General features: G+C 37.9%; 1 protein-coding gene across 1 annotated transcript; it reads right to left on the bottom strand.

Annotated features, from left to right (window-relative positions):
• Positions 1 to 2000: 2000 nt before the first annotated feature.
• LOC130096041 (uncharacterized) lies at positions 2001 to 21076 on the bottom strand. The gene is made up of 10 exons (XM_056262672.1): positions 20924 to 21076; positions 17104 to 17436; positions 14859 to 15164; positions 10600 to 10725; positions 7712 to 8023; positions 4514 to 4816; positions 4091 to 4386; positions 3935 to 3986; positions 2539 to 2850; positions 2001 to 2107 (listed from the first exon to the last, which is right to left on the bottom strand). Exons 1-10 carry the CDS (start codon positions 21006 to 21008, stop codon positions 2001 to 2003), a joined length of 2232 nt encoding a protein of 743 aa, XP_056118647.1. The 5' UTR covers positions 21009 to 21076.
• Positions 21077 to 22062: the final 986 nt, after the last annotated feature.

Genomic DNA, 22062 nt, shown 5'->3' on the forward strand with positions numbered 1-22062 from the left:
CAAAGTTTGTGTATGAACTCAGAGAAAGTGAGAAAGCTGGACATAAAGTCGTAATTTCTCCAGTAAATTGCCTTTCTCTCCTATGTCTTAACAATTGATAATAAATAATAACAATTGATCTCTTGGCAAAATAACTGGTGTTCGGTCCCGTGATTTAACAACAGGGATAAAAGCTTAATTCCCAGTCTACACTTTAGTATAAAAATTATACAGTATATAAACTTATCTAACACTAAAAATGCCTTTATACTAGTGCATTTACAAATAGATGTTTTATATTCATTAAGGTTTTTTTTTTTATAATAGTAATTTGTTCAAACATGCTGTTTCTTTTGCTGTATATTGTTTATTTTACATTTCAGAATAAAAAGTCGTATTAATTCTGTTCTTAATTTATTGCTGGGTTTTCTCTCTCTCCTAAAACCCATTAAAGTACCGGGTCAATCAGCAGCATTAAGAGTAATACTGTTAACATACCCATTTCAATACCCATGATACCCATCCCTTCTTTTAAGCAAGAAGACAGATCCATCTCATTAGTTTTCACATTTTTGTATTTGCTTTGGGTAATTATTGATTAAATGTTACATTTTTATTAATACATTGTTATTGTTACTTTTTATATTTGATCAACTATCATTCTTTTATTGTCTTATTTTATCAACTATCATACTTTTGTCTGCTGATTGCATTTGCATCGGGAAGCGGTCATTTTATAATTTTATCTGAAATCCATGAGGTAATATGTTTGCCTTTTGGGCTTTCTGTTTTAAATTTCTCAATGCTTTAACTGCCTATAAACTATATTTTACTCCACACATGACTGATATTGAATGAATCTGTTTGTCTACATTATATTGATGATCTGCCTTTGCAGGCTGCAGCAGGTGTACTTGAGATCAGATCATTTACTCTGATCTTGCAGATCGAGGCAGGGCTGCGCGTGTCAACCGGATGTGCAGGCTGCAGCAGGTCCTTCTCTGGTTAAATGTTACTGTATTTCAGCTTTTTCATTTCTGTTCAAGTTAAAGTTGTTCTAACTCATTGTGTAGTTAGACTCTGAGTTCACAGAACGTCACCTAGAAGTTTACCTAAAAATCAATCATTTTTACAGTGTAGTGTAGTCTGATTCAAATTGAATTTGAATGCAAATTAATTTTGTTTAGATTTGTTAATCCTTTGCTTGCAATTAATGCAATTAAATGTGTTTAATTGACTTATACCAACAATGATGTTAAAAGTATCATGTACACAGATGTAAAGTACAGTGCATTACTTAAATTAAGCACAAATAAAGTACTCCTCTCATAAATTACATTTTATTGTCAAATATTATGTAGAAAACTGACACTTGTAGTCGAGTTCATAGAGCAGGAGCTGGTGAAAGTATTGATAAATGTATTGAAGTTTAGAGGAAAAATACATTTCAAAAGCATTAATTAAATTTTAATCATTTTAAAAATGGGCACATAAGTGTGTTTAGAAATATTGTAATGAAAGTGTACTTTCTTTAAGTAAAACTTAAGTAGACATTATTACAAAGTGCATTTTTAAACACTTAGGTGTGTTTAGAAATATTTTCATTAAAGTGTACTTTCTAAGTACACTTAAGTGGCCTTTAATTTTAGTTATATAAAAATTTGAAGCATATTAAATAAAAGAATGCTTTCAATACAATTTAGCACACTTTTTTTTCACAAGGGATCCGTCGCTACTGACGGTGTGATTTTCAATTTGTTACACCACCACCCCAAAAAGTTTTTGGCACCAGCCACCACTAGTTAAACGTGCAAATTACCGCTAACCTGCTTTTCATGTCATCACATACATCAGGCGGGGAATACTGGTGTAAAAACCACAAATCAAAGGACTTTTTACTAATTTCACAGCTCAACAGCACCAAACAGATAGTGTCTGTTTGTAAGATGGATGTTAGTGGTTCATAAAAATAAAATAAAAATTTGTTTGATTTATTTTAAAAGTGGAATAAGATTAATCTGTCAAACACTAGTGCCGATGTTCATTTGAAGCAATGCTATCTGCTCTGAGTTTTCTCTCGGAGAGGATCCCACAGCATCTTCTCTGTTTATCTCTCTCCCTCTGTTCCCTGTAAAAAAAGAAGAAAGAAAGAATCACAGATGGTGTAGAGACAATGACTTGATGCTGAAACTACATGTAGTGTGTTAGTGTTTCTACATCTGCAATACACCGATGTAAAGAGTGTAAAAATCATATATTTTTATCAATACACTGATATAAAGAGTGTGGAAATCAGGGATTTGTATCTGATCAAAGACAAATTTAAGTTAAATATCAGTCTTTTTTATATGGACTGTTTATATATGTTTATGTTTTCTTTTTAATACTGGGGAATGGATGACTTCTAACTTTGAACTAAACCATTTTTATTTTAGAAATTTGTACTAAACATTACTAGCAGATTATATATTTATCTACTGAAATTGGATTTTATTTTGTAGAAAACTGTGTGCATCTTCACAGGGATCTGATCACTGATCATTAACTTGAGCCACTCACCATGAACAGTAACTCGGAATTGCGTATATTTGGTCTCTCTGCTGCTAATGATCTTGAGTTTATAAAGTCCAGAGTCAGTGATTGTGGTGTTTGTGATGATCAGAGATCCAGTCTGATGGTCCAGCTCCAGTCTGTCTCTGAATCTCCCACCAACACCATCATATGTAGATGTCCTCTCATTCTCTATATCAGCTTTAGCTATGAGATTGTCTTTGGGGCCGAACATCCACAGTATCAGAGCATCTCTCTGTAGTTCACTAACATCAGTGTTTAGTTTGGCACAATCTCCCTCCATCACTGACACTTTGTTTTCTTCATTTGTCACAACAGACAGTATAAAGAAGAGAAAGAGAGAAAATGTGTGCAGATTAACATCTCAGGTGCACTGAATGCTCAGGCTAAGTCATAGAACTTGAAATACATTTAGATGAATTTCATGTTCATTCCTGTCTCCTTATTTAAGCCCTGCTTTTAAGAGTTTGATTTATCAACATTTTTGCCAGTCATTACAATCTGCTAGTGGAATTTACTTGTTTTACTTTCTGCATATTCACTCCTGTACAGTAGAGGGCGCCGCTCAAACACACCTCTCCGCTGCTGATATTCTGGATTAAAAAATATTAGGATACAGGAGAAGGAAGTTCAACACTCTTATTTCTAAATATAATCTTAAGTATTTTTTGCTTATTAGTATGGTTGAATTAGATAATTGAAGGTTAGCAGCAAAGACATTGGTTAATAAAGTGAGATTAAATACATAAAGTATATTGGTGTTATTTAATAGTTATTTATAAAAGTTGAGTAAAATTCTGAGATTGCATTTTACTGTTTTTATTCATTTTGAGGAATACTGAATGTTTTCTTGCACGTGAGATGAGTAAATGCATGTTCACATTTAGTCTAACTAAAATAACCATCATGTTTACACAACGAACACACACCTCCTCACTTTATTCCTCTCAACATGGGGACAGGAGAGCTTTCAGTCATTAAATGTGAAAAAGTAACTAGTGTTACTTATTAGAAAAATTAACTTACATTTTTTTTGGAAATTGAAGTAATGCGTAACTAGTAAAGTAACGCATTACTTCAATTTCCAAAAAAATATTTTAAATATTATGTAACTCAAGTTACTTGTACTGAGTTTCCCCCAACACTGATCTTTACTTTCAAGATTCTCCATTCTGAAAAGTGCATTGTCTTGTATGTACTGAAAAAAGTCTGTATTCCCAAGTTTCTAACGCACTGCAGAAAAATGCTGTCAACAGCAAAGTCACACAATACAGACCTATAGCGGGTTAGATGCAGTTTGTCTTTGAAGGTTAGTTCATTTCAGAGCATCAAAATTGTAGATCTAAACAAATCATTATCACGTTAAAAGACATGATATTCTCACCTTTGGCAATAATAGCAAATCTCTTGCATATATTCCCTGTGTGGCTGATGATCTGAAGTTCATAAACATCAGAATGTGCGATGCTGATGTTCCAGATGGTCAGAGATCCGGTCCGATGATCCAGCTGAAGTCTGTCCCTGAATCTCACATCATTACCACGATACACTGAGTCCTTCCTGTGTGGCTGATAATCTGAAGTTTATAAACATCAGAATGTGCGATGCTGATGTTCCAGATGGTCAGAGATCCGGTCCGATGATCCAGCTGAAGTCTGTCCCTGAATCTCACATCATTACCACGATACACTGAGGTCTTACCGGTGGCTCTGTTGATTTTAGCAATGCAAGTGTCATTATCTCCATGTGTCCACAGTATCTTACTGTCTTCCTCTAGGTCGGTTATATCAGTGTTTAGAGTGACTGAGTCTCCCGCTGTCACTTTCAGTGTATCCACTTCATGCCACGGCACCACATGCAATAGAAAAAATATGATCATAAGAGTGTGCATGTGAACATCCCAGTTCACTGAATGCTGAATATAAGGGTATCATAATTTCAATAAAAGACTTGAGCTACTCACACCATACTGTAACTCTAAACGTCTTATACGAGACTTTATCTCTGCTGCTGATTTGTAGGTGATAATCTCCAGAGTCTGTGATTTTGGTGTTTGTGATACTGAGAGATCCAGTCTGATCATCCATCTGTAGTCTGTCTCCGAATCTCCCATCAGGATCGGTTGTTTGATTGGTGTTTCTATCTCTTTTAGCTATAATGGTGTCTTCAGATGCAAACCTCCAGAGAATCTGATCATCCCTCTGTAGTTCACTAACACCAGTGTCTAGAGTGACGTTTTCTCCCTCTGAGAATCGTAGTGAGTCCACTGCATGAAGAAATGTGAACATGAGAACAAATAAGAGTGAGCTGGTGAAACTGAGTTTACTGAATACTGAACACAAGGCATATGTGCAATGTTAAGCGCATTCAGCTTTATATGTTTTAATATCATCCTCTGGTGCTCTTACAATTTTACATTTGTTTTAGAATTTTTTTACTTTATCGGAATGGTACGAAACTTGGTAAAGGTTTTGGCACTTGCTATGTGAAAAAAAAAATCATGGACATGATGATTCGAACAAGTTAAATGGTCCTGAAAGAAATAGTCACACTTGTGCTCCTCGAGGTCAAAAATGAGCGCATTGGAAATTAATGGGAGACGAATTTCATCTAGTGGAAACTTTTGGTTCTGCAGCCAAACAACATCTCACTGAAAGCTCATTTTCTGAGATATCAGGCTCACATTTTGAACACAACTTGTTTATGGCTTTGATTTTCATTACAGTTTTAGAGTAAAACATATTTTTGAAAATACACTCCCCTAAAGGATTATTAGGAACACAATACTAATACTGTGTTTGACCCCCTTTCGCCTTCAGAACTGCCTTAATTCTACGTGGCATTGATTCAACAAGGTGCTGTAAGCATTCTTTAGAAATGTTGGCCCATATTGATAGGATAGCATCTTGCAGTTGATGGAGATTTGTGGGATGCACATCCAGGGCACGAAGCTCCCGTTCCACCACATCCCAAAGATGCTCTATTGGGTTGAGATCTGGTGACTGTGGTGGCCATTTTAGTACAGTGAACTCATTGTCATGTTCAAGAAACCAATTTGAAATGATTCGAGCTTTGTGACATGGTGCATTATCCTGCTGGAAGTAGCCATCAGAGGATGGGTACATGGTGGCCATAAAGAGATGGACATGGTCAGAAACAATGCTCAGGTAGGCCGTGGCATTTAAACGATGCCCAATTGGCACTAAGGGGCCTAAAGTGTGCCAAGAAAACATCCCCCACACCATTACACCACCACCACCAGCCTGCACAGTGGTAACAAGGCATGATGGATCCATGTTCTCATTCTGTTTACGCCAAATTCTGACTCTAACATCTGAATGTCTCAACAGAAATCAAGACTCATCAGACCAGGCAACATTTTTCCAGTATTCAACTGTCCAATTTTGGTGAGCTCTTGCAAATTGTAGCCTCTTTTTCCTATTTGCAGTGGAGATGAGTGGTACCCGGTGGGGTCTTCTGCTGTTGTAGCCCATCCGCCTCAAGGTTGTGTGTGTTGTGGCTTCACAAATGCTTTGCTGCATACCTCGGTTGTAACGAGTGGTTATTTCAGTCAAAGTTGCTCTTCTATCAGCTTGAATCAGTCGGCCCATTCTCCCCTGACCTCTAGCATCAACAAGGCATTTTCGCCCACAGGACTGCCGCATACTGGATGTTTTTCCCTTTTCACACCATTCTTTGTAAACCCTAGAAATGGTTCTGCGTGAAAATCCCAGTAACTGAGCAGATTGTCAAATACTCAGACCGGCCCGTCTGGCACCAACAACCATGCCATGCTCAAAATTGCTTAAATCACCTTTCTTTCCCATTCTGACATTCAGTTTGGAGTTCAGGAGATTGTCTTGACCAGGACCACACCCCTAAATGCATTGAAGCAACTGCCATGTGATTGGTTGATTAGATAATTGCATTAATGAGAAATTGAACAGGTGTTCCTAATAATCCTTTAGGTGAGTCTATATATTTCATATAGAAAATAGTATTTTTTCATAATCTGCCAAGGGTCATCTTTGAAAAGAGATCAAACTTAAGTCTGTGCTCTAAAGCATCCAAGATTTACCACAGTTTAAATTGGAAATCTAATCTGGAAGGTCTATGCTCAAAAAGTGAATAAATGGATTATAAATTCATATAAATATCAGATTTTAAATATAATTTAAAACCATAAAATCCCTTAAAAAACAAAATATTAAATAAAAAACATTATCGCTCTAAAATATAGTACATTAAAATCATTGAAATAAAATGTTTTTATTGAAATAAAATAATTTCTGTGATTTTTACCGCCACACGAAGAGCACCAGAGGATTAATAGTTTATACGTTTAATAACTCCGACCAGATTCAAACCTGAATCCCCATGAGCAAACAGTTCATCATGTCAAAAGCATGCGGATACCATCTGCAACACTGCTCTGACCACATTAAGGTGAATTGTTAATTAAATCTGTGGAAGACCATCATGCGAAGATAAGTGGATGAAAAATGTAGAAAGTGATTTGAATTGAAAATGTTTTTTGACTAAAGTCAACAATAAAATCACAATTGACCCGGTTTTCTTATTGCATGTTGCCTGTCTAATTATGAACGATTAGCACATGAACGTGTCATAAAAAATTTCATAATTTAACCAAAATGTAATAACTTGCTCCTTACTTTCTTCATGCTCTGATTCAAAGTCGAAAACACACCTCTTCTCTGCTGATATTAAATATTAAACAGCATATAAATCAAAACTGGCTAATGCTACTGAATGAAATGTCAACCCAGGACGAGCTTTAGGACTGTCAAGCGAGTTTGACTTGTTTGATTTGTGCAGACATTCAGTCTATTAGTTTGAACCTGCTAACTGTCTAGCCACGCCCTAGCAACCATTTAGAGCACCCTACCAACCCAAACCCAAAGAGGGATATCTTCAAATCTGAACGTCAGAGTTGGTTTATATCATTCATACTGACAAGCAGCCTTTGGAGTATCATCATCATTGGCAGCTGCCAAGACACTCCCTAGACTCCCCACTCGCCGTTTCATGACTTTGGAAGTAAGCTAACACACCCTCAGTGATTGGCCCCTAATAACATGCAGCAAAAGCAACAAGGCTAGAGTTGATAATACTGTTTATACTGAAAGATTGAGCTACTCACCATAGAGAACAACCTTGAATCTTTTGGATTTGGTCTCTCTGGTGCTGAAGAGCTTCCACTGATAATCTCCTGAGTGTGTGATTTTGACGTCTCTGATGGTGAGATCTCCAGTCTCACTGTTCAGCTGCAATCGGTCTCTGAATCTCTCGTCATCTCCAAGTGAGGTCTCATTGGTCTTTACAGAAATTTGAGCGATGACATAGCCTCTAGGTCCGAAACTCCAGAGTATTTTATCATATCTCTGTAGATCAGTTATACCAGTGTGTAGAGTGACAGAATCTCCCTCTGTAACTTCTTTTGTCTTCCTTTCATCTATTCACAGCACCCAGGGAAGGAAAAGGAAATTTTTCAGAAATAAAATGTATATAACTGTCAGTGATATCAGCAAGCAGACGAGTCCGACTGGTAACCCGAAGGTTGCGGGTTAAATTCTCAGTACCAGGAGGAAATGACTGAGTTCCCTTTGAGCAAAACACCTAACCCGAAATCAACCAAGAACTCCATCGATGTTAATCTGAAAAGCTGTAGTTTAATAGCTTGTAAATGCCCAGTTCTCTCAGGCTACATCTACATTAATCCGGATACATTTGAAAACGGCGTTTTCGCTTAAAAATGCTCTCCGTCCACGTGTTTTCCAACGTTTCAGTGTGGATGAGAAACTTTTGGAAAATGCTAAATTCACCTTTCTGCGCATGCATAAAACCTCACAAAAGCTCACTGAGACAATACAGACGGGAAAATAAATGAAGTTATAGCACAATTCTTCGGACAGGATCGTTTTATTTAGCAAAATATCTCACCATTCACTGATTCATATTCATAGATATTCACTCTCAGTTACCATATGTTTGGTCTAAAACGCAACTGCTCTGATGTTTTGATGCAGGACAGCAAATGTGAGTAAATTCTGTATCTTTGCAGGACTGTGATATGAAGAGTGTGCAAAGTAACATATTTTAGCAACAATGTGAAAGTGAATAGCACATAACAGTCACAATACCGGTATAAACATGAATATCTATTGGTACAATATGCCATCACATGACTAAACTTACATCATCATTTGTAAATACATCCGTTTTGACAGTCCACACTACAACGCAAAAACAAATTTTCAAATGTATCCACTTTGGAGAGCGTTTTCAAAAAGCTTAATTTTCATTAAAGCTGCAGTCCGTAGCTTTTCCTCTTTGTCGCCATCTCTCTGTTCGAAATCTGTAACGGCAGTGATTCGCGGAATTATCATCTTTACGTGGGTTGTAAATCGACATGAAACAGCGCGGATGAACACAGTGTTTTGAGGCGAGTGGTGCTGTCAGTCACCGCGCTGTGTGGATACTGTCATACAGAATCACAGATTCACTTTTTGAAAGTTTGACCAACATAAGAATTTTCATAAGAAAATGTCTTCTGAACAAGTAAGTAACATCCATTTTTGTTCTGACCAACTAAGGGAGAAAAAGCATTCGACATGATAAGCTTCGTTAGATTTAATCAACGCGATTTACAGCAACCGTGCAAATTATAGCCTACTTTGTTCTCAAATTGTTCATGTTAACTACATCAGCATTGCGTGACTAATGTTAAATTTAATGTGTTTTATGGTTACCTGTGTAGTTCAGAATTCATATTCTCCATAATAGCAAAACGAGAAAGGCACAACAAAGGAAACTCCATAACTGTGTGAATTAGGAAAACGTACTGTTACACGATTGAACTATTGAAATGTCTTAACTTACTTGTTCAGCAGAAAAAAGCCGTCTCTTCTTCCGTTTTGAACCCCTTCAAAACACGGAGTTCACGCACTTTTCAAAAGCCCCGCCGATGTTTAAATCCTTGTGTTCGCATGAGACGGTTTCTTTCTCTTTCTCTAGCCACCTTAAATCCGAAGTACGAAGTCTTTTGGGTTTTATAACTGCTGAATCTCCAGTTGACACTGATGATTGTTGTTTGGATCTTTCTGGATGCCATAAGTTTAATTATGTAAAGTGCTGCAAGAAAAGCCTATACATCTAAACATCTCCTCACGCGCAGTATAGCCGGCTAGCCGAAACTCCTTCTTTATGTGTACGGGTGTGACGTCATGACGCAAAGACATGCTCGAATTTCCCGCGGAAACCCACCAGTACCACTGGAATTAAAATCATTATTACAAGCTAACCGTTTTGAATCTAGCTATGGCAAGCAGATAGTTTTGACCACTGGCAGAATAAGTTTTTTTTAATATAATTATTTTGGATTATTTTTAACTTAAAAAAGCTACGGACTGCAGCTTTAATAAAAACGCTGTCTTAGTGTTTCAAACGAAAACTTACTAGTGTAGACAAGGCCTCAATCTCTCTAGAGAACACAATAATGGTTTCTTACTCTTATGGTGTTAAATTATTTCCTTGAAATCTTTTAATGACTTATGGTGCGTTCACGTGCTATGGTAATTATGGTAAATACCAAAAGCCGACGTGAAAAATGCACATGAACACCCCCTCATGTGGTATTTTCCACTAGGCAGCTCGTAGAATATTTTGATGCACGAGTTGCCGAGATGAGATAACCTTTGACCTTTTCAAAATGGCGGAGAGCAACGCGAGAGTCGTGAATGATAAAAATATGTACTATTCATGATCTAGAAAATATACAGCATATTATTTACCGTTTGAGTTTTGATAAATCATTTTCTTGCTGTAGCAGATGACTTAAGCAATCTAAAATAGTTTTAGCTAAATAACAGGTCTGGATCGCCATCTTTTTACCACATTACGACAACAAAAGCACTTGAACGCAACACACTGGTAAATACCAGTTCACAAGTGGAAAATATCATGTTTTCCATAGCACGTGAACGCACCATAAAATAGATCAAGGAGGAAACTTGACTCTGTACTACTTACCCTTTAGTCGAGAGTACTTGCGGCGATAGTAACACACACCAGCGGTTACAGCTGCAGCCACAACTAGCAGCACACAGAAACAGAGTGTGGCTAAACCTCCTGAAGAAGGACCTGGCTCAGGAACAGCTAGAGAGAGACAGTCATTAGTGTAAATAAGTCCTGTACGTCTGAGCTTACATGAAAACTATATGAGTTAAATACAATCTCAACAAATCTGAGGGATTAAGGGTGTGTTTACACGACAACAATGTACTAAAAACAGACAACAACGTTGTCAAAACGATCCCCGTTCACACGGATCTGCGAATATGACTAAAAAGGCTTTATTATGCATGCCAGGCCAGTAGTTGGTGATGTCCCTTATTCAATAATCACGCAAGCACGTAATACATATGGGTGAACATGTAATATGAATGCGCACAACGTCACCGTTGTCACAGATTCGCGTTTTTGTAGTTTGCACAGAGACGATAACGGCATCGTTTTAAAAAGCTTTCGTTCTCAAGCCCCAAAAATGCAGTTGTCGTGTAAATGAACGGGCAAAATGCATACAAAGTTTTCCGGTTTCAGTTTAAAACGGTGTTTTAGATTTAGATTAGTGATGAATCACTGAACTACATTTTCTGAGATTTTAACAGAATCGGTTGTGTTGCATATTACAGCTGTGGAATAGAATCGTTTTTTCAATGTATTGCGATGCTGAAGTGAACAATTCTGCATTGATACATAAAAACATACGTTAATTAAAAAGGCCTATCATACATATTAATGTACTATTAATGTGTTTCATTGTAGGCTAATTAAATTCAAACTCACATAGAGATCGACCGATATTGTTTTTTTTTTTATAACCGATACCAATTATTTGTCTGATAACCGATATATAGAACCGATATTTATTTGTTTTATTTTTTGCTATAAAATTGCAACATTTCTTTTAAATACAGTGTACTGTCACTAAAATGTAGTTTTTAAAATAAAATCTTTGATAAGGTAAACAAAAAAGTAATGAATAATAATTTTATGTAATAATAGCAAGTAAATAATTCTAAAAAAAACAACAACAACGCCTGAACACATTCTAAACACACTCCTCTTAAATGAGTGTGTGCTCCCGCTTAGGCGTTGACACAGAGTGCTTCGCTGACAGATATTCAAGAGTTGAGGGCTGGGCGACACCTAAGTCGCACCGCTGCTTCCCGTGGGCTCCCTCCACATGAAGCCAGTTTCACTGTAAGCCCGGTTCGTTGTGTCGGCTTGCTGCGCCATTCCCCTCCTATGGACTGGATACGTGCGCAATTCTTGCTCCAGTTGAGTTTCCCTTTTTAGCCGAACCCAGTCGAGTTCCTCCATACCCTTCGGCAATGGACATGGCGGAACGTCCGAAGCCAGGCCTATCACTCGTATGCACTGGTGGAACCAGTGGGATCACGCTCAGACTACGTCTCCATTCCCTCCTTCAGGGAACGAGGGTTACATACGTAACCGAGACGTTTCTTTACTTTAAATGAAGATGATTGCGTGTTAAGCGTCTGCGACATACTTTCACTTTGATTTGCGATAATTTTTGGCGAGTTGGCTTGATGAATAGACGCTCAGCTGCTCATCTGCGGTAATACATGTTGCAGTAGGGTCGTCGTCATATCTGACTATAACATGACATATAGCCTATAACACGCTCTCACACGTTTACTTTTTTAGCATTTTTGGGAGGAGTAAAATTTACATGGTGGTTTCAACAACCAGATGCATTTACACTTGTCCAGTTTTGTCTGGAATGCGGCCCAGACCTCCTCCTGAAGTGGTGTGAGCGATCGGATTCAAATCCGTCTCGAATGCGTTTCGGAGGGCATTTAAATCTGGTCTTTTCACGATCGGATAGCTATCCGATCACAGAAAACGCATGAAGTGGCCAGGTGTAAACAGCCCCTCAGTCTAGTTCTGTAGGCTACACAATCATGGGGAACACTGCTGACTTGACAGCTGTTCAAAAGACGACCATTGACATCTTGCACAAGGAGGGCAAGACACAAAAGGTCATTGCTAAAGAGGCTGGCTGTTCACAGAGCTCTGTGTCCAAGCACATTAATAGAGAGGCGAAGGGAAGGAAAATATGTGGTAGAAAAAAGTGTACAAGCAATAGGGATAACTGCACCCTGGAGAGGATTGTGAAACAAAACCCATTCAAAAATGTGGGGGAGATTCACAAAGAGTGGACGTGCGCTGGAGTCAGTGCTTCAAGAACCACAAAGCACAGACGTATGCAAGACATGGGTTTCAGCTTTCGCATTCCTTGTGTCAAGCCACTCTTGAAAAAGACACAGCGTCAGAAGCGTCTCGCCTGGGCTAAAGACAAAAAGGACTGGACTGCAGAATCCACGTTGCTTGAAGTCCATTGTAAAGTTTCCACAGTCAGCGATGGTTTGGGGTGCCATGTCATCTGCTGGTGTTGGTCCACTGTGTTTTCTGAGGTCCCAGGTCAACGCAGTCGTCTACCAGGAAGTTTTAGAGCACTTCATGCTTCCTGCTGCTGACCAACTTTATGGAGATGCAGATTTCATTTTCCAACAGGACTTGGCATCTGCACACAGTGCCAAAGCTACCAGTACCTGGTTTAAGGACCACGGTATCCCTGTTCTTAATTGGCCAGCAAACTCGCCTGACCTTAACCCTATAGAAAATCTATGGTGTATTGGGAAGAGGAAGATGCGATACGCCAGACCCAACAATGCAGAAGAGCTGAAGGCCACTATCAGAGCAACCTGGGCTCTCATAACACTTGAGCAGTGCCACAGACTGATCGACTCCATGCCACGTCGCATTGCTGCTGTAATTCAGGCAAAAGGAGCCCCAACTAAGTATTGAGTGCTGTACATGCTCATACTTTTCAAGTTCATACTTTTCAGTTGGCCAACATTTCTAAAAATCCTTTTTTTTTGTATTGGTCTTAAGTAATATTCTAATTAATTAAATATTGTGATGAATAGAAGGAAATTATTTCAATTTGGGTATGTTTAACGTACACACTTAGTCTGTGTGAATGGGTGCTTCCTAATGATATTAATGTGTACAGGTGATGCGTGTGAAGCTGATTATTCAAGAAAGAAAAAGAAAGAAAGGACAAGCAATAGTGGTGGGCAGATCGAGGCTTTGTGAACACTGAAACAGTTTAATCAAATGTGCCGTATTGTGCCGAGGCTATGAAAACAATCTGACACCCGTCTTCACGGTGACCCCTAATTTTTTGGATAGGTTTTTAGCATTTTTTGTTTGAATTTTGAGCATTTTTAAGTGTTTCTGTGTACTAAAGCATACCTTGCATTATATTCATTCCTCAAACTGACCCGCGAGGGAAGGATTTGTTACTTTTTAAATTTCAACCACAAAACTACCCCAAAACTATTTTTTTTTGTGTGTGTGTATTCGTGGTTCAAGTGCAACAAAAATCCTAGGGTCTTGGACGCTCTCTGATGAACACTCAATTTTTACATTTAAAAAAAAAAACTTGTAATGACAAAGGGAATTATATTGTATATTCCCCGCTAAATGTGAGCCCGTCTACGTGGGGTCCAAGGGGGGTAACGTGTTTTATGAGATTGTGTTGTGTTTTAGTCATTATTAAAGAATTGTGTGTTAACTGTCATCCTTGTGTCCTGTTCTTGTATTCCATGCGGTTGTTACAATATAATTTAAGGAGTTTTAAATAAGTGGATTTTGTTAAAAGCTGCATACGGTGCATCTGATCATCAAACCGGTGAGTGAACAACATCAACACGACTTCACGATACTAGGACCGGTTACATTTGGTGCCGTTGACCCCGGATGGGGATGAGGTTAAGGGGGGTGAGTGTAACTGTGGTAGGCCAGTAAGAGCTGTTGTTTGTCCAACTGACTGTGGTCATCCAGCCTTATTAGTGCATCCACCTCCCACACCAGAGACCCTGGTTCGAGTAGGACCGGTGACACAAATACACTTGATTGCTTAAGTGTTTATGACAGTGATGAATGGATATTCTTAATTTACTATATATTTTAAAAAATATATAATATATATAAAATATATAAATACCTAAAAATTTCAAGGTATTTCACACAAAAAGAATCATGAATGCAAACATTATAAATGTTAAAATCTTTTCACACATGTTCTATAATACATCACCATATAATTTGAACAAATCATTGTTAGTATTAATTAATTACCAAGCATAAAAAAATGCAACGTAAGAAGGATCGTTAAAATGTAAAAATCTACTCACCAACAAAAACATTGAATCTCTTGTAGAAGGTCTCTTTAGTGTTGGTGATCTGTAGTTGATACACTCCTGTATCTGTGGTTCTGGTGTTTGTGATGGTCAGAGATCCAGTCTGATCATCCAGCCGTAGTCTGTCATCACTGCATGAGATCTTATGGATTGTAATGTTGATTTCAGCTACGAAAGTGTCTGGAATCAACGGTCCAAACATCCAAAGAATCGCATCATGTTTCTGTATTTCATTAACACCAGTATGTAGAGTAACGGATTCTCCCTCTTTCTTGTTTGTTATCCCAGCAAAAAACACATCTGGAGAACAAACAGGAACAGATTTCAGATTTCACTGCTGAAAGTTATCAGTGTTGGGGAAGCTACTTTGAAACTGTAGTTTGACAAGCTACAAGCTACTCGTTAGTTAAAGTAGTTAAACTACAGTCAAGCTATCCTTTTGGAAAAGTAGTTAGCTACACTACAAGTTACGATCAAAAAGTAGCTAGCTACATTGAAACTACTTTTGCTTTTTTTAACAACATATATTATAAATAACTGAATAAGTGTCTGAGGAATGTTTTAAGTAAACAATGCAATACAATTATGATTTTTATTGTTTTATTACACACAACACTCAAATATCTCAGACTGTTTGTCAAAAGTGCAAAATTGCAACAAATACAACATTGCAAGAACAAAATATACATCCAACGTAAATTGCATGTATAGACTTTTTCTCAAAAATACCGATTGTGAGATGGTTGCATTTTGGCAAGAAAATACATTGAACAAGCGCTCACATGTGGCACTGACAATGCACGTTAAACTCGCTCACATGCAGTGATGGAGCTCGCAGAATTTACTGTGAAAGAAGAACCTGAATCACAAGCTGCTTGTGAGCACAGTTCGGTTCGCTCTGGATCCAGTCACAACACATCTATACACCAATTTAATTAGATCAAAGCCTTTGTCGTGCGATAAACAAACTAAGATTACATTTTTTGTTCAACTGACAAACACGATGGCGCAAACTTTAGTTTAGTGGTCTTTTATGTTCATTACCAAACTGGCGGACAGATCATGGCGGTTCATTGTAATTAAATCAGAAATAGAAATTTGATGTAACATAGAGAGCAATAAAGCAGGATAATTAATACATTTAAAGTGGCCATTAATCACCTGTATGTGCGTCCTTAAATTTGTGCTTGAGGTCTTCTGTACGTCAGTGAACCGTTAGCCGCAAGATGCGTGAATAAACAACAGGTGGCGGTAATGGCAAAACAAATTAGTTTGTAATCTAACAAGAAGAAGAATATCCTTGCATCGCGCTGATTCGCGCAGGCTCAACAAAACACAATGTAGCTTTTGCTCGCGCTACACCGCTACTTGCTGCAAAAAGTAGTTAGCTACTGGAAAAGCTACACTGTTTAAAAAGCAACTGAGCTACTGCCAAGCTACTGAAAAATGAAGTTAAGTTAGTAGCGTCGCTACTTGTAGTTAACTACTCCCCAACACTGAAAGTTATGCATGTGTCACTAGCCGCGTTTTCATTACCCTTCAAATTACGCGAATTAAAATTGCGAATTGAAAATACGCCCATTGGAAACACATCAATTTCGCAATTCCTCTCATATATCGCAAAAAAGTTTTTATGCTCGTATGAGGTGGTTTTTCAGGCAATTTCGAAAAACTACAATGGAAAAAAGTTTTTGCGCATTAACAGGTCATCTGGTGTACGTAAAAGTCGATCATTCTTTAAAGATGGCGCAGTATATTTGAACAGAAGATGAGGCAGAGTTATTCATTAAACTCATAAAAGACAAAAGTATCAGTATGGAATACTTGTGTGGAATAAAAGTATGGAATACTTGATTCTAAACAACAAAGAAATGCCACAGTTTATCAAGAGCTTAAGCAAATATGAGGGAGAAACACCCAGAAACTCCTCTCATGTGCCGCTCCCAGTATAAGAGTCTTTCCTCTACATTAATGTTTGAAAACACAACTACTTCTCCTTCCATTGAAATAATGGCTAGTGCAGTGGCTGCGATAAACCAACCAATATCCACCGGCATGATATTTGGAATGATTATCGTGAGAGGAAAAAATTAAGTTTTAGGCGCATAACATGCAATGGAAACACAGTCATTTCTAAATAGTTTTTTGTCAATTTGCTCAATTATGCAATGGAAACGCGGCTACTGTAATTGTGTGCAAACAACAGACCAAATAAAATGATTAGACCTGCGCTACTCACCATGGACGGTCACACTGAACGTCTTGTAAGAGGTCTCAGTACTGATGATCTTTAGCTGATAATCTCCAGAGTGTTTGGTCCTGACGTCACTGATGCTGAGGGAACCAGTCTGAATGTCCAGCTGCAGTCGGTCTCCGAATCTCCCATCATCGACATCATAAAATGAAATCCTCTGACTTTTTCCATTGAGTTTAGCGATAATAGAGCTTTGAGCTCCATACATCCACAACATCAGATCAACCTTGTGTATTTCAGTAAGGTAAGTGTGTAAAGTAATAGAATCTCCCTCCAAAACTGACTGTTTCTTTGCTTCTGCTGCCTCACCAGACACACCTGCGAACAGGAACAGTTCCTCAAAGATTCATCCTTGATAAGGCTGATGTCGTCGATATCATCAGTTCGAACATTCATTCTGTAACTGCAACGGTAACACTTTATAATACTGTTCCTTCATTAATGAATGACTACACAGGAACCCATGAGTAATGCACTATAAACATTCTAGTAACTACTATAGACCAATTTTCAGTTGGTAAACATGGTGACGTTTTTCTGTGGGCGGAGCTTAGGTGGTGGCAGAACGATCCCTCTGGCCGCTTCACTAACGTAAAGTCTGCAAGTTTTGTTAGCTTGTTTTTAACAATGACTGGAGAAAATCCGATTTTATCTTAATGTGCAAGGTCGCTCACTGTCCAGGACCGCGATTGTTATTTGCAAAAGTTAATTTTAACGGACGGAACCGGCCGACCCTTACACTCATTGATTGAGGATCTGACAGGATTAACGTTAACGCTACCTCCGGTTGAGTGGCCTGACTTCTACACCTACCTGATAGAGAAACGGAGGGCATGTAAATCTTTAGATGCCTATAACTATGTGCTGAATGGTCAAGTACAAGACTTGTGTGGTACGATCCGCAGTTCTGCCGAGCCAGCGCGATGAAGACGACAATGTAAAGAGTGACATTACGGTGCAATTTTAATGAGGCGAATATTTTCTAGAAATAAAAAATTGCAGATAAAGCATATTCATTTTTCATTGATTCTTGCACCCAACAACACAACAAGATGACATTTAATAAGAAGAAGAATAATTTAAGATCCTTATTTTGTAGCCGAATCTGTGCTGGTTTGTATTTGCCGCCTCCAGTTTTCACTTTGTTCTGCCACCAGCTAGCGCCGTGACGTAACTGTGACGTCGGCTGGAAATTGGTCTATTAACTAACAAGAAACTCTGGATAATAAATTAGTAAATAATAGTGCTCTGTTGAATGTGGTAGTTCACTATTAGCTAATCAATAAGTACTACTTTTTTCATTCCTGAGAACTACTATACAGGTTCATAATTAACATGAATAAAGCATAATTTATAATAAAAGGTAACGGTAACTTACTAGTAATGAATCAAGTGTTACATCTTTCTAGTATTCTAAAGTGAAAAACATGATAACTACCTAATATTGAATGAAGTCATTGTAAGCTATTGAGGATTTTGAATAGTAATTCCTTCTGATGGATTTGGAAACACTTGACTTTAGTCATTACTAAGGGGTTACCATTAGCTTATAATATACATAATATATTATTAATATTAATTATGAACCTGTATATAGTAGTTTTTAGCAGTCTTTAGTGAGGTATGTAAAATAGTTACTGATTAGCTAATAGTGAACAACCACATTCGACTGAGCGCTATTAATTACTAATTCATTAATCAGAGTTTCTTGTTAGTTAATAGTAGTTACTAGAATGTTAATAGTGCATTACTCATTTGTTCCTGTGTAGTTATTCATTAATGATGGAACAGAATTATAAAGTGTTACCACTGCAACTATGCAGATCAGTAAATGTAAAAAGTCACATTTCAAATATAGAAAGTTATGGATAAAAGCATAAAAATAAAATCTGACTTTAATGAATACTGATCAAAGTTACTGCAGAGGTGAATAAATAACAGACAGACGTCTGGAAGGAGAAATTAAATATCTATGATTATATATGTATAGAAGCTGTTTGATAGTAGAAAACAAATATATAGGTGCTGGTCATATAATTAGAATATCATCAAAAAGTTGATTTATTTCAGTAATTCCATTCAAAAAGTGACACTTGGATATTATATTCATTCATTCCACACATATATTTCAAGTGTTCATTCCTTTTAATAGAAGGCACAAATTAAATTAAATTTATATCTGTCATTTAATGCAAAAATAAAAAGTCCAGTTAATCTGTACTCGAAAACATTCAGCATTTTGCGGTAGTTGGCAGTGTTAGGGTGGGGCAGAGACAACAGGAACCCAAGAGCAGATCAACTGAAAATAGGATTTATTGTCCAAACAGGTTGAAGGAACACAATACAAAACAAAATAAATTAGTAGCCGAGCCACCAAGTAAGGGAGCGAGACAGAGGCGAAATCCAATGGACAGGCTGAGGTCAAAACCAGTAGCAGAACAACCGTTTCAGGGAAAAAGCCAAGGCAATAATCCAGGACGAGCGCAGGGGGGTCACAAACCGGTTGAGGAAGCTGAGATGAGATAGGGAACAGGAACTAGGCAAATAAAACAGCAAAACAAAATAAATAATCAGACAAGGCTTTAAAGGGTCTAGAAGCAACCAAAACAATACTTTCAGGCGAGGGGACAGTGGTGAAACGGACGGAAACCAAGGCACACTGACAAAGAAACAAAGAAAGAGAGAAGCAAGTAGTGGAGAAAATCAGTGCAAAAAATGAGAAACAGGTGTGTGAGCACTGAGAGTGAGAGCACTAATTAGGATAGGATTCAGCTGTGATGGTAGAGTGAGGTGAACTGACAATCAAGACACAAGATAAACACAGCAGAAAGGCTGAAGATCAAACCAGAGTCCTGACAGGCAGATTACAAATTGTGTTTATAAAATTACATATATTTTTACACTATGGCATTTGTTTTATGTGTTGCCGCCTTTATCATATTCACATTGTTGCTAATGGGGATTAAAATGAGAACATGTTTTTATCCTGTGTAATGAGTTTATTAAGTATGATAGAATTGTTGCAAATTTATTTTGGCAAGTTGCAAATAATTGAATGTGAAACATTCAGTGTTTCATTTTTCAGTTGCACTGACAGATCTTACAGTCTAGGATTAAGAAACAAAAAAAAAAAGGTCTCAGTTCACTCAGTATTACTTGATTTATTCCACCACTGCCTCAATTACAATTAAGTACAATTAATTGTATTCAGTTGTGTTGTAGGTAACTAACAGTCCAGTACTTTATAGTCAAATTCGTTTGTTAGTTGCCTGGACACCCATGAAAATATGCGGGCTCCGCCACTGGAATAAAAACAATAGAAGTCAATGGAAAGTCCTCATAATGATAGTAATACCAAGATGAAAGTGTATTTTTTAGGGCCTGTTAGTGGTCACTATTGAAGTTTTTCTTTATTCAATATATGGTGTAACAAATGCAAAATATTGACCTGCAAAACTAACAGCAAAATATCTGATGTAAAAGCAAAAGCGGTGAAAAGAATACAAAGAAACTGTACATGGATCTGCGGATGACTTGAATGTGAATTAAGGAAATCTCCCCCTCAGGCAAACCAGGTGGCCAAATATGGTCCCTGCAGGATGATAGGTGTTTCCAGTCTGGAAAAGGCTGAATAACATGACTACATTTTCTGGAATGATAGTTCTTCTCGTGCTCACTCGCCGTGTTTAGACGAGAGGAAGGGAATTTGCATGTCTGATTTGCAACTTCACTTGTGGATGAGCAAGACCAGAAAGTGAAAGCAAGATACATACTGAAACGTTATCAACAAAGATTTACCACTCACCGTTCAAAAATGCCAGGATCACAGAGAGTAAAACAATGTTCCTCGTTCCGCTGTAGACTTCTGTGAAATCTGCTTTAATAAACATGATCTTGCGGTGGAGGCATCAGCTCCTCCTCTCTCGTACATGAGCCGCACATAAAGAGACAGGGGAAGCTGCAGCTTGGAGTAATGGACGTGTTGACAGGGTAGGGTGTGTCAAAAGGTAGTGGGGGGAGGGCGTGTCAAAAGGTTTCTCATTGGTGAAAGGAGTTTCCTCCTGGCAACTGCGTTGGCCAATCAGCAGTAACCATACTTCTAAGTCATTTCCTTTAGCTAAAAAAAAATACTTAATTTCCTTTAGACTGAAAGAAGATGGCGTTGGTAATGCATGTATACGAATCATAATTTGTTGTTTCCTTTGCGTTACATCTTTCAGCTTTGGTAATTATTTAGTTGTTGTGGACATGTTACAATGAGACGAAGCAATGACTGCGTTTGCATTGAAGACTTCAGAGTCGGCGATTTGTATCGATGTCCGTTTTGTGCAACCAGTGTTTTTAGACCATGTGAAATGCACAAGATACATAGTCATTTGCAAAGCCACAGACTTCGCACGGTTCATCATGAACGCAAGTATAGAGGGTTTGCACCTACGTCACGGTTTGGTCAGTTACCTTGGGCAAGCTTCTTAGTCGTGGACTGACGACCTCATAATTCTTCCTTCTATTTCTTATCCCGACATAGACTGTTCAGACTGTCAGTCCAAATCTGATTTTTGTTAATATCCGATTGAAATCTGATCAGAATTAGAACAGCAAAAAAAATCACACGAATAATGTTGTTATAGGAAACATGCTGAAAGTCGCTGCCGAAACAAGGCTGTGTTGTTGCAAAGTTCCGGGACGAGCAGAAAAATATTATTTTTGAAACATATTTTGAAACCGGTGGTGACGAGCGCAGAAAAAAAGCTGTGCATAGCAGCCTCCTACAGCGCGGCGGCTACACATTTCCATGTTGTAAAATTTAAATAAGACAACATCTCTATTGCAAATGCAAACCCCTCCATCAACGCAACGTCATTGCCATAGAAACCAATGCAGATATTCCGGAAAATGAAAGAGCTGCATGGACACACAAATCGGATCTGAACAGTTGCGATA

Source organism: Rhinichthys klamathensis, unplaced genomic scaffold (genome assembly GCF_029890125.1).
Source record: "Rhinichthys klamathensis goyatoka isolate OS25496 unplaced genomic scaffold, OSU_Roscu_1.1 h1tg000011l_1, whole genome shotgun sequence".
NCBI lineage: Eukaryota > Metazoa > Chordata > Actinopteri > Cypriniformes > Leuciscidae > Rhinichthys > Rhinichthys klamathensis.

Bases quoted from the DNA above. Each gene is read 5' to 3' on its own strand.
- LOC130096041 (XM_056262672.1), bottom strand. From the start codon at position 21,008: ATGTTTATTAAAGCAGATTTCACAGAAGTCTACAGCGGAACGAGGAAC. The intron at 15,165-17,103 runs GTGAGTAGCGCA...TTTGTTCTCCAG, and splicing joins GTTCAGTGTGACCGTCCATG to ATGTGTTTTTTGCTGGGATA. The intron at 2,851-3,934 runs GTGAGAATATCA...TGACAAATGAAG, and splicing joins ATTTGCTATTATTGCCAAAG to AAAACAAAGTGTCAGTGATG.